Source organism: Corvus moneduloides, chromosome 2 (assembly GCF_009650955.1).
Source record: "Corvus moneduloides isolate bCorMon1 chromosome 2, bCorMon1.pri, whole genome shotgun sequence".
NCBI lineage: Eukaryota > Metazoa > Chordata > Aves > Passeriformes > Corvidae > Corvus > Corvus moneduloides.
Window position 1 is genome coordinate 105,459,565 of NC_045477.1, and position 18,642 is coordinate 105,478,206.

The 18,642-nt window shown below is 38.4% G+C and overlaps 2 protein-coding genes across 8 annotated transcripts in view; one reads left to right on the top strand and one right to left on the bottom strand.

The window, feature by feature from the left end:
* Positions 1 to 404: 404 nt before the first annotated feature.
* Positions 405 to 6,360, bottom strand: TRAPPC2 (trafficking protein particle complex 2). 5 transcript variants are annotated; one of them, XM_032100681.1, is made up of 6 exons: positions 6,303 to 6,360; positions 5,332 to 5,441; positions 3,543 to 3,687; positions 2,694 to 2,779; positions 1,720 to 1,835; positions 405 to 1,586 (listed from the first exon to the last, which is right to left on the bottom strand). In XM_032100681.1, exons 2-5 carry the CDS (start codon positions 5,422 to 5,424, stop codon positions 1,737 to 1,739), a joined length of 423 nt encoding a protein of 140 aa, XP_031956572.1. In that variant the 5' UTR covers positions 5,425 to 5,441; positions 6,303 to 6,360; the 3' UTR covers positions 405 to 1,586; positions 1,720 to 1,736. The 5 variants fall into 5 exon arrangements, with proteins under 5 accessions (XP_031956572.1, XP_031956568.1, XP_031956571.1 ...); XM_032100677.1 differs by having other exon boundaries at positions 405 to 1,835; XM_032100680.1 differs by lacking the exon at positions 6,303 to 6,360 and adding an exon at positions 5,941 to 6,195 and having other exon boundaries at positions 405 to 1,835.
* Positions 6,361 to 6,446: 86 nt separating this feature from the next.
* OFD1 (OFD1 centriole and centriolar satellite protein) overlaps positions 6,447 to 18,642 on the top strand; it is a 40,992-nt gene continuing 28,796 nt past the window's right edge. For all 3 annotated transcript variants that reach the window (XM_032100660.1, XM_032100661.1, XM_032100662.1), the window contains exons 1-10: positions 6,447 to 6,526; positions 6,662 to 6,763; positions 8,555 to 8,755; positions 9,528 to 9,596; positions 9,682 to 9,709; positions 10,502 to 10,609; positions 11,321 to 11,457; positions 13,561 to 13,734; positions 15,649 to 15,755; positions 16,649 to 16,768. In XM_032100660.1, the coding sequence (XP_031956551.1) occupies positions 6,668 to 6,763; positions 8,555 to 8,755; positions 9,528 to 9,596; positions 9,682 to 9,709; positions 10,502 to 10,609; positions 11,321 to 11,457; positions 13,561 to 13,734; positions 15,649 to 15,755; positions 16,649 to 16,768 (1,040 nt within the window). In that variant the 5' untranslated portion in view covers positions 6,447 to 6,526; positions 6,662 to 6,667. The remainder of the gene's footprint in view (positions 6,527 to 6,661; positions 6,764 to 8,554; positions 8,756 to 9,527; positions 9,597 to 9,681; positions 9,710 to 10,501; positions 10,610 to 11,320; positions 11,458 to 13,560; positions 13,735 to 15,648; positions 15,756 to 16,648; positions 16,769 to 18,642) is intronic.

Below are 18,642 nucleotides of genomic sequence, written 5' to 3' on the forward strand. Positions count from 1 at the left end.
GTGGTGGAAACTGTTAGCATTAATCCTTCATATTTGCCAAGCCTTTTCTTCCTGCTATGTATATGATTATTTAATTTAAGTATTTCCTCAGTGAGTTGTAACTGTTAGTATTTTTCCAACCATCATGCTACAGGGGAGGAGGCAGAAAATAACTGCAGCTCAGTGGCTCCTTATCATATAATCAAGAACACTTTACCTCAAGTGTGTTTCCGTTCTGTACACAGAAGAAAAAAAGGTGATTTACATGAAATCACATGACATTGTCAAAGTGCTGTACAATGCAGTTTGTATGCAGTAACATTGCAAAGACAAGTATTCCCATCTTCACTGGCCACACCACCAGATAAGAGTTATTGTGGTTATCTAGTTTTCTTCTAAATCACTTCAAGTATACTCAACAGGCATCCATACATCATTCCATGTTTTATTTAAGGTAAATATTGCAACCTCTATATCATGTTCTTTTTTCTCATGGAATATTTTACAGCGACAGTTTAGCAGTAAGTGCAGAAATGATGGCTGACTGTACACTTATAGCACATACACACGTGGTCCCCTTAATTATACAGACTATGCAAAATGTACTCCTTAGCACAGCATACCACTTCCTTTGGAAATTACTTTTCAGACATTTAAAAAAAAGTACAAGAAGATAGCTTATACAGATTTCCTGCAAAAAGGAACAGAATGCTTAAAAGACTGTAAAGCCAAACAAAGTATTAGGTACATATATATGCCAAATGATCTATTTAAAGATTACTGGTTTTTGGAATGATGTTAGGTTTTACAAAATGGTTCCTAAAACCTATTACAATGGAATAGGAGCCAGACAGGCCAAAAAATGCCTTTCTGAAAGCTCAACAAACAGAGTTGCATGGTTCAAATATCCTCCTCTAAATTCATTTACAAGAAGAAAATTTCAGCAGTTGCAGAAATAACGGGAAAAAACCATGGGTTTAAAGATGTAAATTTAGTTTGGGGCTTTTCGTGTGTGAATTACAATTAATGTCAGGGCAGATCTGGTTGTTCTGGTCTACTTCATTCGTTGATGCAACACAGCAGCTAAATATGTATTGCACTAAACATACAGAAAATTTGAAATTACAGGCTTTTAAACTTAAAGGGTTTTTCTCAAAATTTCTTGAAATACTGGAGACAGAGCTTTTCTGATCTATCAATTTTTTATTGAGCACTTTATATACATACAATTACATGTTAATAAATAGAGGCCTGATTTACTACCACAAAGTGTAATGTTAGTCTGGTTAGTCTGCAGAGTGAGTACTCTAGTGAAAGAATACAAGTAGGAAAGTTTATAATAAAATTAAGCACTTAGGCCAAACAGTCAAGAAGTCCCTTTTGCTCATATTAAACCAGCTGTCTGGCAACATCTTTTCCGTTTAGGTCTGATTTCCTCCCACCCTGTATCAGAGGCTTACACTTTGCATATGCATTAACACATAATGTCTCAGTTTCTTCTTTTGTACTTTTGCAGCTTCTGACAGTTTAAAACTTTGTTTTCATACCACATGAAAGGAAACTTCTTGAGATACACATTTTAACCAGAGAAGCTTGGCTGTTCTGATCTATATCAGCAAAAGAAAAAGCTGCTTCAGCATCCAATTAGTCAGTCTTCAGAAGATGAATATCAAACATGCAGGGGACTAACCAGAAGAAGTACAGTTCAAACAATCAGGAAAGTAGGGGAAAAGCACTCACTCAGGAAATTAATTTATTCAGCTTAAAAGGTGTTTCTTCCCAAGGAACTGGACTTTCCTTTCAAAGGCAGTGGATCGAATAGGAGTATTGAGTTCATAAAATGGGTTCATTGCAAACTGGGGAAAGAAGAAAAACACATCAGTAAGCACAATGCCCAGCCCTGGAAAATATCACTTCAGGTGACATCGACTACTAGCTTTCAGCCTATTTAGTGCCACTAAGAGCACAGAACTCCTAAACAGTCCCTGCTTTCCAGGCCCTTGCATTCTCCCCATACATGTGCAGAGCCATCCCCTAGCACCAGCTCCTCAGAACAAATCCATCACACCAGTGGAAATTAGGATCGTCTGAGTGCCCACAGGAGGCTGAGGTGGTGATGCTTCCCATGACTGTTTGCCATGACCCCATCTAGTGGAAGTACCACCAGGATTTGAGAACAAGGGCTATGTGTTCTGAGAGCAAAGCTACCAGGCTCTGTAGAACAGTCCTTTCATTATCATCATTAATGACATAAAACTATCACAAAATGCATCACAAGAAGTTGCCCCACAACTTCTCTGTTGCCCAGAGAAGCTGTTGATGCCTCACCCCTGGAGTTTTTCAAGGCCAGGCTGGATGGGGCTTTGAGCAATCTGGTCTAGTGGAAGGTGTCTCTGCCCATGGCAGGGGAGTTGGAACTAGATGGTCTTTAAGGTCCCTTCCTACCCAAACAATTCTAATCTATTCTAGAAAAAATCACTGGACTAAAGTGAAGAATTCTAAAATCACAGTTTATAACAATTTTGAAAAATCTATTTTGTTTAATGGAAAATACAGCCTTTGTGTCACATGTTACCAGCTCTGGCTGATGTGGCCTGCATGGGTGCTTACACAGGGTCCCAAGAGAAAATATGCTAATACAGCCATGCCTGAGCATGTACAGCAGAACACGCTTAAAAGTACTGCAGCAAGACCATAAAAAAATGAGTTCTTACCTTTATATACAACTCATATACATCAGTAAAGAAGTTCTTAATTCCATCTTCTTGCCTTACATCATGAAGCATTAAAAATCTCATATGTACAGTAATTAAGGAGAATAAAACTTTTAAAAAAAGACATGTAACATATCCTGAGATAAGCATTTACACCTAATTTGGCATATAGCTAAAATGTTTAGCTGCACATGAAATAGCAGTTACTCACAGGAGGAAGCATTTAAAGAAGTAATTGAAGCAATGAAATTTGGAAAGTATTACCTTTCTATTTTAACATCCCCCTATCTGAAAATAATCACCTCTCTATCCAAGGTTGCTCTTCTAAAAATGATGTCATTCTGAATGTGGATGATGCTCTCTGCACCTCTGCCATATACCCCTCAAGTTCAAATGACATTCAATGTTACTTGCTATATGTAACAAATGGTTCACAACAAACAGTTCTAGGACTACCTGCACATAGTATCAAGCCTTGGCACTGCATGTTCACCGTTGGAGTCACTGACACCAGGCATGTTCACTGCCACTTCTCTAGCACGGTCGAAGGGGTGGGAACAGAGAATCATAAAAGCTTGCTCAGAGCCTCTCATACCTCTTTACTCCATGTGAGCTCCTCATATCATTATGCTATTTTAACTCCTACAAAGGTAAAACTCCACCTTTCCAATTGTTCCCAGTTTTAAACAGCTGCAGTGCCTTCCAGCATAGTTCTTCGTGAAGCTCATGACTGACAATAATAGTGAATAGCCAGAGAAATCTGTGCCAAACTCATTCTATCTAACTTACCTCTTTCTGGCAAAAGGCTTTTCTTACAAAAATACGAGAAGAGATAATAGGGAAGGATATGTCCAGCTGTGACGAAAGCAGAAACAAACCATTCATTAAACTTGTCCACAGTCTTCAAATACATGTTGTTAGAAAGCCACATGTTCTCATCTACCAGGTCAAGAGCAGCATGGGCAATGAACTGGTTGAGATGGCGATGATCATCCTAATGCATTTCCAGAAGACAGCAGATTAGTAATTCAGTGAAAGAAATGAAATATAAACAATAATTTGTTCAAGTTGCTATGGAACCAGTGTTCAAGTTACATAATGTTACATATAGCCTGCTTTTCTGTCACGTGCCATCCTGTAAATGAAACTAGTATATGTTGTCATGGTATTTGGTTTCAAGGGAGAAAAGAGGTCATAATAAAAAGATCATGACAAAACCAGTCTTGAGAGCAACAGAATCAGCAAAGCCTGTATTTATATCTCAGGAATGAACTCAAGCATGAATTCTTTTGTTTACTGATGGGCAAAGTCCCACTGCTTATTCCACAGCAGAGGCTCTCATATGTCTTTCTCTCTTCTTTGCAGACATCTGTTTTTCTGATATTCACAACAATGTAGCATTTTTTGGACTATAACGTTTCTGTCAAATTTGGCAGAAATTGACCCATAGGTTACATTTTGTAAAAGCTGGGGGACAGATGGAGAAAGCAGAGATACAGACGACAGGTATGCTGATAAAATCACCTAAAGATTCTGTTTTTCTCATGTTGTTTACCTAGTAACAGGATTGTTTTATTTGGTTTGGGGTCTTCTTTTTTCTAAAACCTAGTGCAGAAAAACATCATGCAACTATTATTAAATACATGCCTGCAGATGTAAATTACATCTCTTCCTCTAATAAACATGAGAGTGATCACAGTGTTTGGCCCATATACTTTGTAGACAATCTAGAGCACCAGAGGACATCTGCCAAGAAGAGATACAGGACAAAACCACACTGGAAGCTTTTATTAGACTGGAAAATAAATAGTCTTGCACTATTTTCCATAACAACAGGATGCTGTTACTGCTACTCTCACCTCCCAGTTTCTCTCTCAAACCAGCTTTTACACATCCTCACACAAAGTCTAGTCCAAGTAGCCTTATTTATGATCTTTTATGGGACACTAGTTCAAAATACAGATGATGCCATGCAGTTCCAGTCAGTGACAGCACATACTTCCATTTTTGGATACACTCACAGATCCACATACTTTTATTTTGAAGTCTGCTTTTTCTCTTATGTAATACCACTTACGGATAGATTTATTCTTTTTCCACTCTTAACACTATTTATTGAGTAGTCTTACATTTTCACATTTTCAAAGTCTTTATTTATCAATATAAGTTTTAAACTTTCCTACTTAAAAGTGAGTATGACTAATGAAGATGATTAAAAAATTAGGTATTTTATAGCATAAAAAATAAAGGAATGGATAGAGCTTTCAATTTTATGTTCCTTACTTTACCTTATTATTGTATATGAATGCCTTAAAAGTAAGTGGCATTAAACAATGAACAGCTATTATAAAACCTCTACACACTAAGAGAAATTACCAAAGCAAAACTAAGATACATATTCTATAACATACAGCAGGGAATGTTTAAGGAAGCTGTGTTTTGTGAAGAACTAGTATAATCTGGCAAAGACTTTTTAAGAGACTTCGGAAATCCAGAGTTCTACTCCCTATGAAAAAGATTCTGTTTAAAAAACCTTGAAAACGGTAGATAGTACTTTTAACAACATGCTGGTCATGCTTCTAATACACTGTAAAATTATAAAAGAATTACAGGAGTCTCACAGGGGGAAAAAACACACCTTCGACTCTACTTTTCCCGGAGGCAGAAATTCCATTTCAAATATGGGATTATCATGATGACCAACTATCACGAAGTAGAAACTTCCAGACATTCTTCAAAACAGTGCTCCTTATAAGAAAGAGACATGCTGATGAGTCTATATACAAACTCTTAATCCATGTAGAAGAGCTCCTAAAAATCAGTCAACGTGCTCCCATTCATATTTACCAGAGGCTAAAGAAAGATGAACATTAAGGTATGCACATCAAGAGGATGGAGCCGAGCTCTTGGTGGTGCCAGCCACCAGGGTAAGAGGCAACGGGCAGAAACTGATGTCCAGGAAGTTCCACCTGGACACGAGGAAGACCTCTGCTGTGCGTGTGACCGAGCACTGGAACAGACTGCCCAGAGAAGCTGGAGTTATTCCAGAACCGTGTGGACACAATCCTGCGTCCTGTGCTCCAGGATGACCCTGCTTGGGCAGGCTGGGCCAGCTAGATGCCTGTGGTCCCTCCCAAGCTGACCGATTCTGTGATTCTGGGGGAGCCGGAGAATATCCTTGGGAAGTGGACCTGGAAGTGAACCTAGGTACCTAAACCAATTCCTGCCCTGCTCACCGATGATTTACCCCGTGGGAGCCGCCAGTCACCACAGCGATCCCAGGCCGTATCGCACCCGCCTCCATGGAACCTCCTCGCCTGTCTCTCCCCGGGCCCTGCTCACAGGAGCACAAAGGGGAAGGGCGGCAGGCGGCGGGCGCCTCCTCCCTCGCACACGGCGCCCGAGGGACAATCCCACGGCTCCATTCCCGGACACTCCACAGATAACCGGAAAGGCCGAACCATCCCGCCGCCCGCCGGCGTCCCCGGGGGAAGGGCCGGACTCCGCGGGGCCGCCGTCCCCGGGCGGGCCCTCGGCACAAGGGGGAGAGGGAGGCGGGGAAGGAGAAGGAGCCCAGCCCGTAGGGTCCCGCGGGGGGCCGCCGCCTACCCTGCACCGCGCCCCGTCCGCCGCCTGCCCGCGGCCCCCGGAAGCGCCGCGCCCGCCCCATCCGGCGCCGCCGTGACGCCTCAGCGGCCGCCGCAGCCGCGCCCGGAGCGGCCCTGCCTTGCCCTGCCCTGCCGAGCCCGGCCCTGCCTTGCCCTGCCCTGCCGAGCCCGGCCCCGAGCCCGGCCTCGCTCCCCGGCCCTGCTCCCGGCCCCGGCGCTCTCCCCGTGGGTAGCTGGAGGCTGCCCCGGGAAAGCCCGAGCGGGCTGAGGGGAGGTGGGGGCGGCGAGAGCGCTCGGTGTCTCGCCAGCTGTGGGTCGAGCTGCGAGTTAATAATGCCCCTTTTTGTTTCGGTGTTGTAGGGCAGGATGGCTTCGGTTGAAAGGGAGACATTGTCCCAAGAGGAGCTCCGGAAAAGGCTGTATCAGACTTTTAAGAGCCGAGGCGTACTGGACACACTTAAGGTGTGCTTTATTTTCAGCAGGTGGTCCCTGTGATCCGCTGTACTGCTTTAACATTGAGAGCCTTGACAGCCATGCCGAGTACTCTTCCCCTCAAAGTACTATTTTCGCCACAGCCTAGTTAGTATTCGGGGTGTGTGTGGGGGGTGTGTTGTGTTTGGGGTTTTTCTCCCCCCCCCATATACAAGGTTCTCCCTAAACGGAATGGCTTTTCATTATGCCTTGGCCTCGGAGTCTTTTTCAGGAAGGTTAAAAGCCTGTATTAGGTCTTTGAAAATATCCATGTTTGAAAAAAAAAAAAACCTCAAGCAGGGGAGAGAACAATAAATTAGAATATAAAATAGGAAGGGATCTCTTAGGTCACTGGCTGTGTTTATTGCCTACGATAAGTAAACATGCTATATGAAGAATACTTCTAAAATACTACAATTCTGTTTTAAAACTACTTCATCTGTTTTGTCCCTGTCTGCTCGTTCAGGAGAATGTATTGGGGAAAAAACTCAAGATCAATATTTCAAAAATATCATCGATAATCCTATAGCCAAGAATTTATTGTTCAGGACGATTTGTTTCTGTGTTACTCATTTCCATACCAAGCTTGTAATGCTCGAACCATTTCTTGTTTAACTTAACGAATATTCTGTCAGGTGACTTCCGGTTTAAGTCAGTTTTCCTGCTTTGTTTTAGTTGTCTGGAAAGTTATTTCTGCATTCCTTTTCTATACTAGGGATGGGGATTTAGCCCTGTGCTTACCACCTGCACTTTGCCACAAGATGTATAAGAGGTTTCTGTTCTTGGTTGTTTTTGAGACAACATCAGCTCTGTTGAAGTTGGTTGAAACTGGACAAGTTCAGAAATTAATAAGGAAAACAGTTTTTTTCAGTTGTGTTCAAGAGTTGAATTCAGTGATCCTTTCCAGTTCAGATTACTCTGTCGTTCTGTTGTCAGCCTAATTTTTCTTGAAAACCATGCTAAAATATCAGGCTAGTCTGATGATCCAGCTTTGTTAAGTTTCAGTAAGTATTTTGTTGCATTTTGGTAAAACACTGCCTCTTTATTCAGTTGTGTCACTGTTGCATACCTGTTGTTGAAAGCTTAGAACACTATTTGTGTCATGATCTTTTCCTGTAAGTGGTTTGTATAAACAATTTATATAACTGTATAATGAAAACAATTATTTCTTCCTTTTATGGAGGGGAGATCTTCTGATTTTAGGTTACTTTTTTCTCTGTTGTAACTCATAGAATGCAAATAAATAATTTTAAAATGCCATTTAATTATTATTAGTGACTGTAGGTCTTTTTGGTTAGTACTCTTTTGCTTCCGTATAAAATAAATGATAGTAAAGACATTGAATTTTTTGTTTATTTTGACATCTACTTTTGTGATGGCATGAGCAGCTTCTTGATATGAGACTCAAAAGAGGACCAGTGAGGGTTCCAAGAACACCTGAAATGGATGCCACATCAGGAAGGCTTTATTTAAGCCAAAGGGAAGGAAAACAGGAAAGCAATGATCTGAAAATTAAGCTGGGGGTCCTAGAGTGGTGTTTATGTGAGCTCTTGCCTGGGAACTTCTTTTCAGTCCTGTTTTTGATACATTTGAGGGAAAGTCAGGGTTCACTGTATCCACCACTAGAGGGTTTTGAAGAAAGGCGTGGTGTCTAGTTTTTGCCAAAATTAGTCTGCCCTATTGCGTTCTGTAGTAAACTGAGGCTCCCTGTGGATTTTGAAAAATTAAAACTCTCATGGAATCACATGTAAACTGGTAATACAATGGTTTTTTCTGTATCAGACACAGCTCCGAAACCAGCTAATCCATGAACTAATGCACCCAATTTTGAGTGGAGAACTTCAGCCACGGATGGTTCCAAGTGAAGACAGTTCACTTTTGACCACTGCTTCCAACAGTTTGGTGGCAGATCATCTAGAGAGATGTGGCTACGAGTATTCACTTTCTGTTTTCTTTCCAGAAAGTGGATTAGAGAAGAAGAAGGTAAGTTCAGTATTTTGCCTATTCCCCGATGTCTCTTTGCTCTCTGGGGCTTGTCATATTCTAACAATTGAAAAAATCCTTTTTTGTGATACGGAACACAAAGATAAGTACAGCCTCTGAGCACCTCCGCAAAACATTCCATCATTCAGGGTCATTTTCATGAATACTTTAAACTGGCAATAAGCTAATGATGCTGTTCTGGAAAGGTGCAGCCACAATCTGTGTGGCAGAGCTCTTGAGAACTGAACCTGATGAAAGGTCATTTGGCCATTCTGTTCCCTGAAAATGTGGTTCCTGGTCAGTTCAAGCTGTTGTAACTACAAAGTGTGGCTGAAAAGGGCAGTCCTTCCCCTCCCTTCCCTTTGCTTCTCTCTAAGTGTGTGATAGGGTGAAGTTGTTTCTAACTGAAAATGAATTTTTTGACCTGGTGAGTAGTTAATCATCATTTGGATTAGTGAGCTCATCTGATTAGTATAATAAATCAAGAAAAGAGACAAGGAAAGTAGCAAGGACATGTTGGGGTAGGGAGGGAACAAAACACTCTTTTCACGGCTTCAGCTGATGGTGAAGCTACATGCTGGCTGCCCTATGTCTGAAGTAGTGAAGATAAGTAAATGCAGAACAGCAGGCTTCTGGAAATGATTTTACAGGCAGTAAATTGATCTTTTGCAAATGGAAAAAACATTTACAACTGTGAAACAGTGCTGTTTGCATACTTGAAATTATTTTAAATTAGTTAACCTTTTCCAAATGATCTTTCTTTTCCCCAAAGCTGTGGACTATGCAAGATCTTCTTCAATTGATGAGGATCAATCCAAAATCCAGTCTTTACAAATCCCTGGTAAAGTTATTTTGATTTTGAAAATAAGCTTAAATTACAGTGGTGATGAAAATAGACTGGCTAAAACTTCTTTTCTTTCTTACAGACTTCAGGAACTCGGAAGGAAAATAAAGGTACAAAATGTTTACATGTGTGATGCAGACAAGGATAATTGTGTTAGCTTCATTTTTGTTAAGATGTGAGCAATAAAAAATCAGATTTCTTGAGTGTGTGTGGGTAGGAGTAATCTGGATTTAGTCGGATTTTGAAACTTGCAGTACACCAGGATGATGAATGTTGTATTTCAGGATTATCCATCTCGTATTTGTGGTGTGGATTAACTGTTAACATTCACTTACAAAATAAATTACTTGTACAATAGAAATATGAGAAAAATCTGTAATGAGGTATTAAATATAATGTTCTTTGGAAGCTTTTCATGCTAACTTTGGAAAACTCAGGTTTTGGGTTGCCTTTATAACATTGTATTAGCTTGCAGAATATACTTCAAAAGTTACAGATTTAATTGACTTTCCATTGTATTGTGTAAGAAATAATTCTTACATCTACAAGACGAAACCTAACTATACTGTATTACCTAAAGGAGCTTGATCTTCAAAAACCCTTCTTGCCTATAGGCCTCCTGGTTAAGTACTAACAATCTTCACTCTCAACTGATCCTGGGAGTCAAGAGACATGGATGGGAGGAAAAGTTCCAAAAGTACAGCTTTTGCTGACTGAGATGGACTGGATTATGCTTATAATAAAACCGTAATTGTTCACAAGAATTGATTTTTACAGAAATACTTGTTCTTTCTGTAAATCAGATAGGTTTTCTTGTACACTGAAAATTGCTTTGTTAATTACAGGCTCAAATTCCATTTTGGTATGAAATCAGAACTAACTTATCTGTTGGATCTTGCTAGGTTTCCTTATGCAAATTTTAATCGGACTTACAGAGCATCATCTAAATAGGGAAACTCTTAACACAGAAACTCAGACCACCTCAGTGCCTCCTTTCAGAGAATCTCTTGGTAAGTGCAGGCAAGTCTCCCCATGTATTTTCATACTGGTGTATGGTATAGCTTTATATAGATTTTGTATGAATGATGTTATTTCATTACTTACTCAAATGCAGCCTAAAGTTATAATGAGGAAAGGTCATGTCTGTCACTAGTACATGGAATTTTAAAATTTTCTTAAAATAAAGCAAAATCAGGATAGGAGTTTTTTTTAAAATCATTTGTGTGTTTTCTTAGGCATTTAGCTAAGGCCTTTGACAAATGGACTGTAACGTTATTTGTTGAAATATGTTCTGGAGAACAGAATTGTAAATGCATGGTCTCTTTGAGCAAGTTAGGCATAGCTTGGGAGTTCTTGAATTTATAATATGCATGCTGTTATTAATATATTAATACAAAAAAGCTAAAAGTTGCATACAAAAGGAAATTCTTGTCCGCCCATGGTAAAAGAGGGTGAATGAGTATGTAATACCACAAATAGTGCCTAAACAGCCAAGTGCCTTCTCCTAGGTATATGTGGTGTTTATGTTTATATACGTATATATAAAGCAGATAAATGGCATTTCTGTGCTGCCTCTGCTTTTGTGCCACACAAGTCTTTCTAGGATAGTGCTGCTTGGATAAGCTGAAGAATGTCCTGCAGAGAGAGAGGTTCCTGCAGCCTTTGGTAAGGTAACTGCAGTGAGTGTTTTTAAATTATGGTGGATGTGTTGTTTTTTATAGCTGAGAAGCTTCAGCTGATTGATGAGCAGTTTGCAGACTCTTATCCTCAGCATCAGAAATTTGAATCTTTAGAAGTAAAACTTAATGAATATAGAAAAGAAATAGAGAAGCAGCTTCAAGAAGAAATGCGTCAAAAGGTATAACTCTGGTTTATGAATCTGAGGGAGACGTTTATTAATTTTGACTTTACATGTTGCAAACTTCTAATACTTAAGGTAAATTGAAAGAAAAGATCTAATCCTTAGTTACAACAAGCACAAAAGGCTAAATTAATCCAATATCTCTTGTTAATTTGATGATATAACATGTATGTTTGCCATCCCCTTTTCTTGTTAAATGTGCACAGAATGTTAAGCTTTTTATTCTGATGTTAATTTGTAGCACAACATTTACTTACTCTGATTGTCTTAATTTGGTAAATTTTGTCTGCTCTTTGATTATTTTGTTTTATGGAGATATGTTTATACCACAATTTTAATTTTCCTTCCCAGTTAAGATTTTGATGCTTGAATTTCAATATGATGCATAGCCTCTGCAAGGTATGAGTTACTGTTGTGTAGCTTGACAGACAGTTAATTTTTAATACTGATGAGAATTTGCATTCTATTTCAAAGCATTGCACAGAAACACTAAAGTCATAACAGACAGTATTATGAATAATTTTTGATTTTTTTCTTCCTATAATTGAAGACAGCTCTTCTAGAGAATTTTCCTTCATTTTAGAGATAAGATTAGAATTTTGTCACATAATCCTCTGATAATCCTTATGTCTGAAAAATGGAGCAGAGGGAATATACTGCATTTCATTTAAATACATATTTTTTTCTTCCCCATAAATTTCTGTCAAGATCATCACTTTTTTTGGATAGAAAAAAAATAAATCAACTGCGTTTCACATTTCAATATATTTTTTCACTAATTTCTGTCAAGATCAGTAGTTTATTGGTATATAAAAATGATAATCTGATAATCAGAATTCTTCCACACACTTTAAAAGGCACTCAGCTGATATAAACTGTTTGAAGAACTCAGTGTAGTCACCATTTTTTCAGTCAGATGGGTAGAAGGATGGAGTGTTAAAACTCTCTTTTACCTTCATTCTTCATTTAGTCTTTATTCCCCAACTGGCTCTGTCTTTTTTGGTATGTAAAGCATGTTAATTTGTGTGTTGTGAAGTTTGTATCAGTTTAAGCAAACCAGCTGTAACAAAGGAGATGGGAATCTTAACCAGATGTAAATCTCTTCTAAATTCAGTTAGCTTTACATGAATTACTTAGCAACATGATGGGAATTACTGTACGACATTTCTAATCAAATTTGTATATATACAAGTAATGCTGTACTGTCTCACTGTTTCTTTAGTTTTTCACAAAATTTATGACCACAGACCTGAATTCCTTGTTCAGACATTCCTACTCTGCTTTTTCCATTCTTTAATCTTTTCTCCAGTCTCACAGTTTTTCTGTCATACTCTTTTTATTCTTTTGCTCAGTTTTTCCTCACATTTTTTGTCTTGTATGCTTGCTTTCCATTTTCTTCCAAATTTTTATTGTAATTCTTTATAATCCCATTTGCTCTCACAGATATTGTCCTTCACACACTGTGTGGAATCATGTTCCCAGCGATTCTTCTGTGTAGTTCCAAGGTTGTGCTTTCCTGTTTGTGTGCATTTACTTTTTTTTCAGTTGTGCTTAGAAGTCAGTGAATCAGGACTTCTCTTTCTGTAACCTTCTTTAGATGAAGTTACATGTTCTGCATTTTTTTCCATTTCTGGCACTTTTTTTTTATATCCTGGTGAATTTCTTGGTTTCTGAGCAACTCAGGGTGTGGGTCTGTTTCTGCTGTTTCTGGTATCACTAGTCAAAAGTGGTTCTTTGGGAAAGGGACAAGAATAAAGACAGTGTCAGAGAAGGAGTTAAACTGTGGCCATTCCTTAATTCCAAGCAGAGTATCACTCCTGCAGTGCAGTTTTCTTCATAGGCTTCTGTTCTGCTCTTGTCTAAAGCTGATAGTTTCGTGTAAGATCTGCTTTGGGATGCCAGGTAAATACATGAAAACGATGTGAGATATGCAGATAGTATGTGCTGCTAAGATACTGTTATCACGGTAATTAATTTTTATCAATTTATCATTTCCTAACAAGAATTTTGAGGTGAAATTTTGGATTGTCTTAGGAGGAATTGTCTTTGTTGATTTGAAGATGGCCCTATTTAACCCTTTCTTCCTCCTTTATGTAAAAGCTTGAACATTTTAAAGAAGTTGAAATAGCAAAGATTAAAATGGAGGAGAAAGCGCAGACCCAGAAAGAAATCTCTGAGCTGCGCCATGAGTTAGAGAAGACGCATCAAGCAAAGTCTGAAGCCTTGATTTCTCGTGAAAAGAATGCTATTGAGAGACTTCAAAAGCAACAAGAGGTAAAGTTCCAAATATTTTTTCCTAACCTTTTGCAAATGATTCAGTGAGTTGGTTAGACTTTCTTTTATCTTAGGGAGATTTACCTTCAGATCTTGCTTGTCTTATTAGGGAAAACTTAGAATTCACTTTTGTTCTTATAAATTAGGGGAATGCATTTGGCAATTGCAAGAATGAGTATGGTTAGACATCTAAGTAGAGATTGCTGGAAAAGGAATAGTTCTGCAAGCTGGGATCTAAATGTAGGAAATGCTTTTAAATCTGTTAATAATTTTGCTGAATTCAGATCACTGGTTTTTTTTTTTCACAGAAAGTTGAACATAGCTTTTAGTTGCACTCAAGTTCTTTTAGCAGCTGAGAAGACTCTAAATGGAATAAATAGCTTGTATGGTACAGATAAGCTGTTTCTGTTTATGTATTGAATATTATGAATAACCACCATCTTTACCTACCATGAGGTAGCATCTCATTTCATTTCTTTGAACACTTGTGTTGATGAGTTATTCCTTTGGGCTGTTAACTCCTGGTGTTTTGCCAGGGTAGTAACTGTTACTACAGCACATAATAATTTGTATGTAGTTCTCAACTGCTTATCCCGATCTCAAACTGTTACTTCTCAGTTTTTGAAAGAACAGTTTCTCTTCTCTTGCCTGTTTGCCTTGCCACCTCCCTGCTATCTGCAGTAGACCTTCCTATCCAAATAATAGTCATCCACAAATGTTACCATATTTTTGCTTTGATGTGGTGGTTTTATGGCTTTCTTTGTCTTGTTTTTTTCCCTGAGAACACGTGGTATTGGTTAACAAGGCAGTTGTGCAGGTCTCTATATAGATTATTATAATATTAAACATTTTATCACCATGCCATGAATTTATTTCATGGTTATGTCCTTTGAAGCTGACAAGAATACATCTATGTTATGCTCTCAGTCTTATTCTGTGGGCATGAAATTAATTCAGTAATTAAAAAAACCCCTACCAATGACTAGATCAACACAGCTGTCAAGTATTGTGTATGAATATTTGATTTCTCTTATCAGCTTCTGCACTCACTGAGAACTTTGTTTCATTTACCTGGGGATTCTTTTAACAGAGTTCAGGTATATTTACATTAAAGATGTCAAGTCATTTAACCCTTCACTGTGATGCCTTTATGTCCAGGAAATGTGGCTTGAGAAACTGCTCTATTTTTTGTACCAGGAACAGCAGCTGAATCTGTCAGCACTGTCAAATGCACATAGCTTTCAAAGTTGATATAAAGGTCCATATGGCAAAGTCATAATTTTCTTCTTAGATTTTTTTTTTTTTGAGAGAAATAATGTCTTTTGTGCTTAAGGGCAAAAAAAGCCATTTTTATTAATAGGAAGATACGTGGGTTTTGGTGTTAATATGTTCATCACTTGGAGAATCCCTTTTACAGTTTTTTATGAGTTCTATAAATTAAACTGCAAAAACTGAAAAGCTGTTGGTTTACTCAGTTTCAGTTTTAATTCATGTTTTATCAGTGAGTTTTGGTATTTTGTTTCTTCAGTTACATTTTTGTGAAGAGCATACAAAACCTGTTTATTAAAAAAAAGTCAAGTGTTTGAACATGTTTATTCTGTAATTTTCTAAAACAGTTTTTCCTTTTACATGAGTTTTAATCAGTGCTATATCTTAAAGGAAGAGTGTTTATGGGTTGGCAGAAGTGACTGCATCTAGAACATTTTTACTCTTGAGTGAAAGTAGAAAGGGAATTAAAAAAAGATACTTAAAGTCGATTCTAGATGTTATTTCATATAATGGCTGTAATAAATGGTATTTATGGAAATAAGTTCAGTCAGTCCCTGAAGAGGATCCTCATAAGTTCGAATGTGTTAAACAGTAAATACCGTATAAAGTGTGAAGTAAAACTAAGGACAATATTTTGTGATTCAGATAGAAGCAAAGGAAGTGTACACTCAGAGACAAAGTCTATTGAAAGATATTGAAGCCATAAGGACCAGGGAGGCTGAACTGAAGCAAAGGATGGAGGCATTTGAAATGTAAGTTGCTGAAGGATGTGTACAATGCTGAATGATGCTTCTGCAAAGCATGCTTCATGGTGTTTCTGCTTTTGTGATGTTGAAATAGATTATATATCCCAGAAGTTATGTTTTATGTTTTGAGCAGTATTGTATACTGTCTCTATTAGCAGGGATACCCCATACAAAAAGATGTTTCTGGTTTTTTTTCTATTCCACCTTGCCCAACCAAAACAGTTCAGCATTGCTTTGGAGGCAAGGAAACAGATGTTTACTTTCAAGTGGTTAAATTAAAAAAACCCAACCCCCAAACAAAACAGTATGTATCCCTAACACTCACGAGATACATACATGAATATTTTGCCTCATTAGCCCTATGTTTTGGGGTTGTTTTTTTTTGGGTTTTTTGGGATTTTTTGTTACGTAATAAGATCCTCAGTAAGATCAGTTTCCTTTCATTAAATAAAAAAAGTAACAGCCATTTTTGGCTAAACTTTCATTACTACTTAATGTTGTTACTTTGTCATCTGTTTTCCATAGCAAAATGAGTATCGTGCTAAAAAAAACCTGGGTTTTTTATCAACCCAGCAGAGGGTGCTGATAGAATAGCATGCTCAGCACTCTGTCCTCTGAAGTGTTTCTGGTGTGGGAAACTGAGCCAGGGTTAACCCGGGATAGCTGCATAATTGATTGGTACTGAATTTTAAGTAGGGCAATTTAGTTTTTGTCACATCTCCGTGTTCTTAATGAACTACAGTGACTGAGTCTGATGATGATTTCAAATTGCTACAGTATTCCAAGCAGCACATCACCCTTTGATGTCTATAAATGTTACTGTAAAAAAGAAACAAAACCCCAGACTAAAGATTTGATTTTATAACTCGTCATTGTCTGTATATTTCTGGATATTTCAGCACCCAGAAAGTTCAGGAGGAGAAAAATAAAGCTATAGAAGATGCACTTCGGCGTCGTGAGGTTGCTGTGAAGAACATAGAGGAGACATATGACCAAAAGCTGAAGACAGAACTCTTAAAGTAAATTTTTCTTTTGTGTCTAATAGGACACATGGTATTTCCTACAAAAACAGATTAATAAACTCTATAAGATCTCTTTAAAAGCATAGCAAAGCAAGGACTTTGAAAATATGCATTTATGTTTTTGTTTTAGTCAGATTGAATTTTTTACATTACTGCTTAGCTATTTGCTAGTAAGCTTGCTATAGGAAATAATTCTCTTTTGGTTATAGGTTATATTATTGCTGTAGTTTAAATTCTGTGTCAATAGCTGGAAAAGAGATGTGACATTAGCTTAGACAAGAGGATCTGAAGCAGTATTAGTTACTTCCTTTGACCACAGTTAAAAGGCCTGACCATTTTATGAATGCAGAAGAGGTGTGAAGGGGAAATCAGCGTTAAAGAGATGCTACAAGTGTCTTGGAAAAGGAGTGAGAGACGCACTAGTGTACAGACAGACTGCCTCTTACCTTCACCCTTTCCCATTTTTGAAGAGGAATTCTCTGATATAGATCTCCCTCTTTTATTGGCTACCTTGTGCCCGAACCTGGTCTTAACATGTGACTTCTTTTGGGGTGTTGCAGTGGGTATATCCTAACTTTGCTATTGTACTTGTAGTACGTTGGTCACTCGAAGGGTTCCTTGATAGTTCAGTGCAGACAAGTGCTCTTGCCGTGTCATGAACCTGTCTCAGGCAGTTAAACCAAATGACTGATGTATCATCATTTTTTATTGCAAGCCAGTGAGCAGTATAATCTGTGTTTGTAGGTCTTTAAATTAAAGAGCAAAGATGTTGATAGTAGGTTTTGATAAAAATAATCCCTCAGAATTTGATGGTTTTGTTAGAGAACAGTGAAATGCAACTAATTGACTCACCTTGGTATCTTATTTTATCTAGTCTATAACAGCTAGTTACAAATAGTGATTGTAAAGTCCTTTCAGTACATGAGGAGAAGCAAAGCATTTTAAGGATAAACTGCTGCTTGGCTTATTTTATCAACATACAAAATATTTTAAGGCATGCTGCAGGTGTTCAGAACGACAAGATCCATGTCCTTTTTTCCCAAATCATCAATGAAAAGTATTAAAGAACTACTATTTATTGTATGGAAGTAGTGAGGATTGCTAGCAAATCAATTTTTTTTTTTTTTTTGCAGTAAACATTAAATGCTGTATTTGGGAGAAGGATCTGAATGGTCTGCACCATTTGCAGAAATGCAGGAGGGTGGATTTGGCTATATCTGAAACCATGAATTATGTCCCAGTCATGTAAAATGCTTTCTTAGCTCCTGTAAATTCCACTACAATGGAACGGCACAGTTGGATGACTACTGGGCTTGAATAGTGGTGAACCTGGGCAGTGCTCAGTGTCTGGCTGGTGACTGGTGGTGTGCAGAGAACCCCTGGGGCCAGTTCTGAGGCCCTTATTATTGTTATTGTCCAACAGCTTCATCTGGATGTGGGCACAGGGCATCCTCAGCTTTGAACATGAGGCTTAATTAAGAGGAATCATTTCCACAAAAAATGGCAGAATTTCAGCTCAGGCAGACTTTGACAAGGGAATCAAGCCAGTGCAAATCTTAGGAATTTTAACAAGGAAAACTCCAAAGCTCTGTGCATGGGACAGAGTATAGTCCTATGAAGTTGTATAAATGGGGAAAAGGAATTGGCTGAGGAGCTGCATTTCTGAAGAGGAGGTGGATGAGTTACAGTGAATGCCAGGTTGATTATGAGCCAGCAGCATGCTCTGGCAAATAAGGCAAACAGCATGATGATGGGTAAGTCTAGAAGCAGCATGGCCAGCAGGCTGAGGGAACTTAGCATCCCTTTAAAGGTACTGGGGAGGGCTGTGCTAGGAATACCATGCCCAGGTTTGGGCTCCTCAGTTCAAAAAA

Bases quoted from the DNA above. Each gene is read 5' to 3' on its own strand.
- TRAPPC2 (XM_032100681.1), bottom strand. From the start codon at position 5,424: ATGTCTGGAAGTTTCTACTTCGTGATAGTTGGTCATCATGATAATCCC. The intron at 3,688-5,331 runs GTGTGTTTTTTC...GAAATGCATTAG, and splicing joins CGGGAAAAGTAGAGTCGAAG to GATGATCATCGCCATCTCAA. The intron at 2,780-3,542 runs ATATCCTTCCCT...TAATTACTGTAC, and splicing joins TGCTTTCGTCACAGCTGGAC to ATATGAGATTTTTAATGCTT.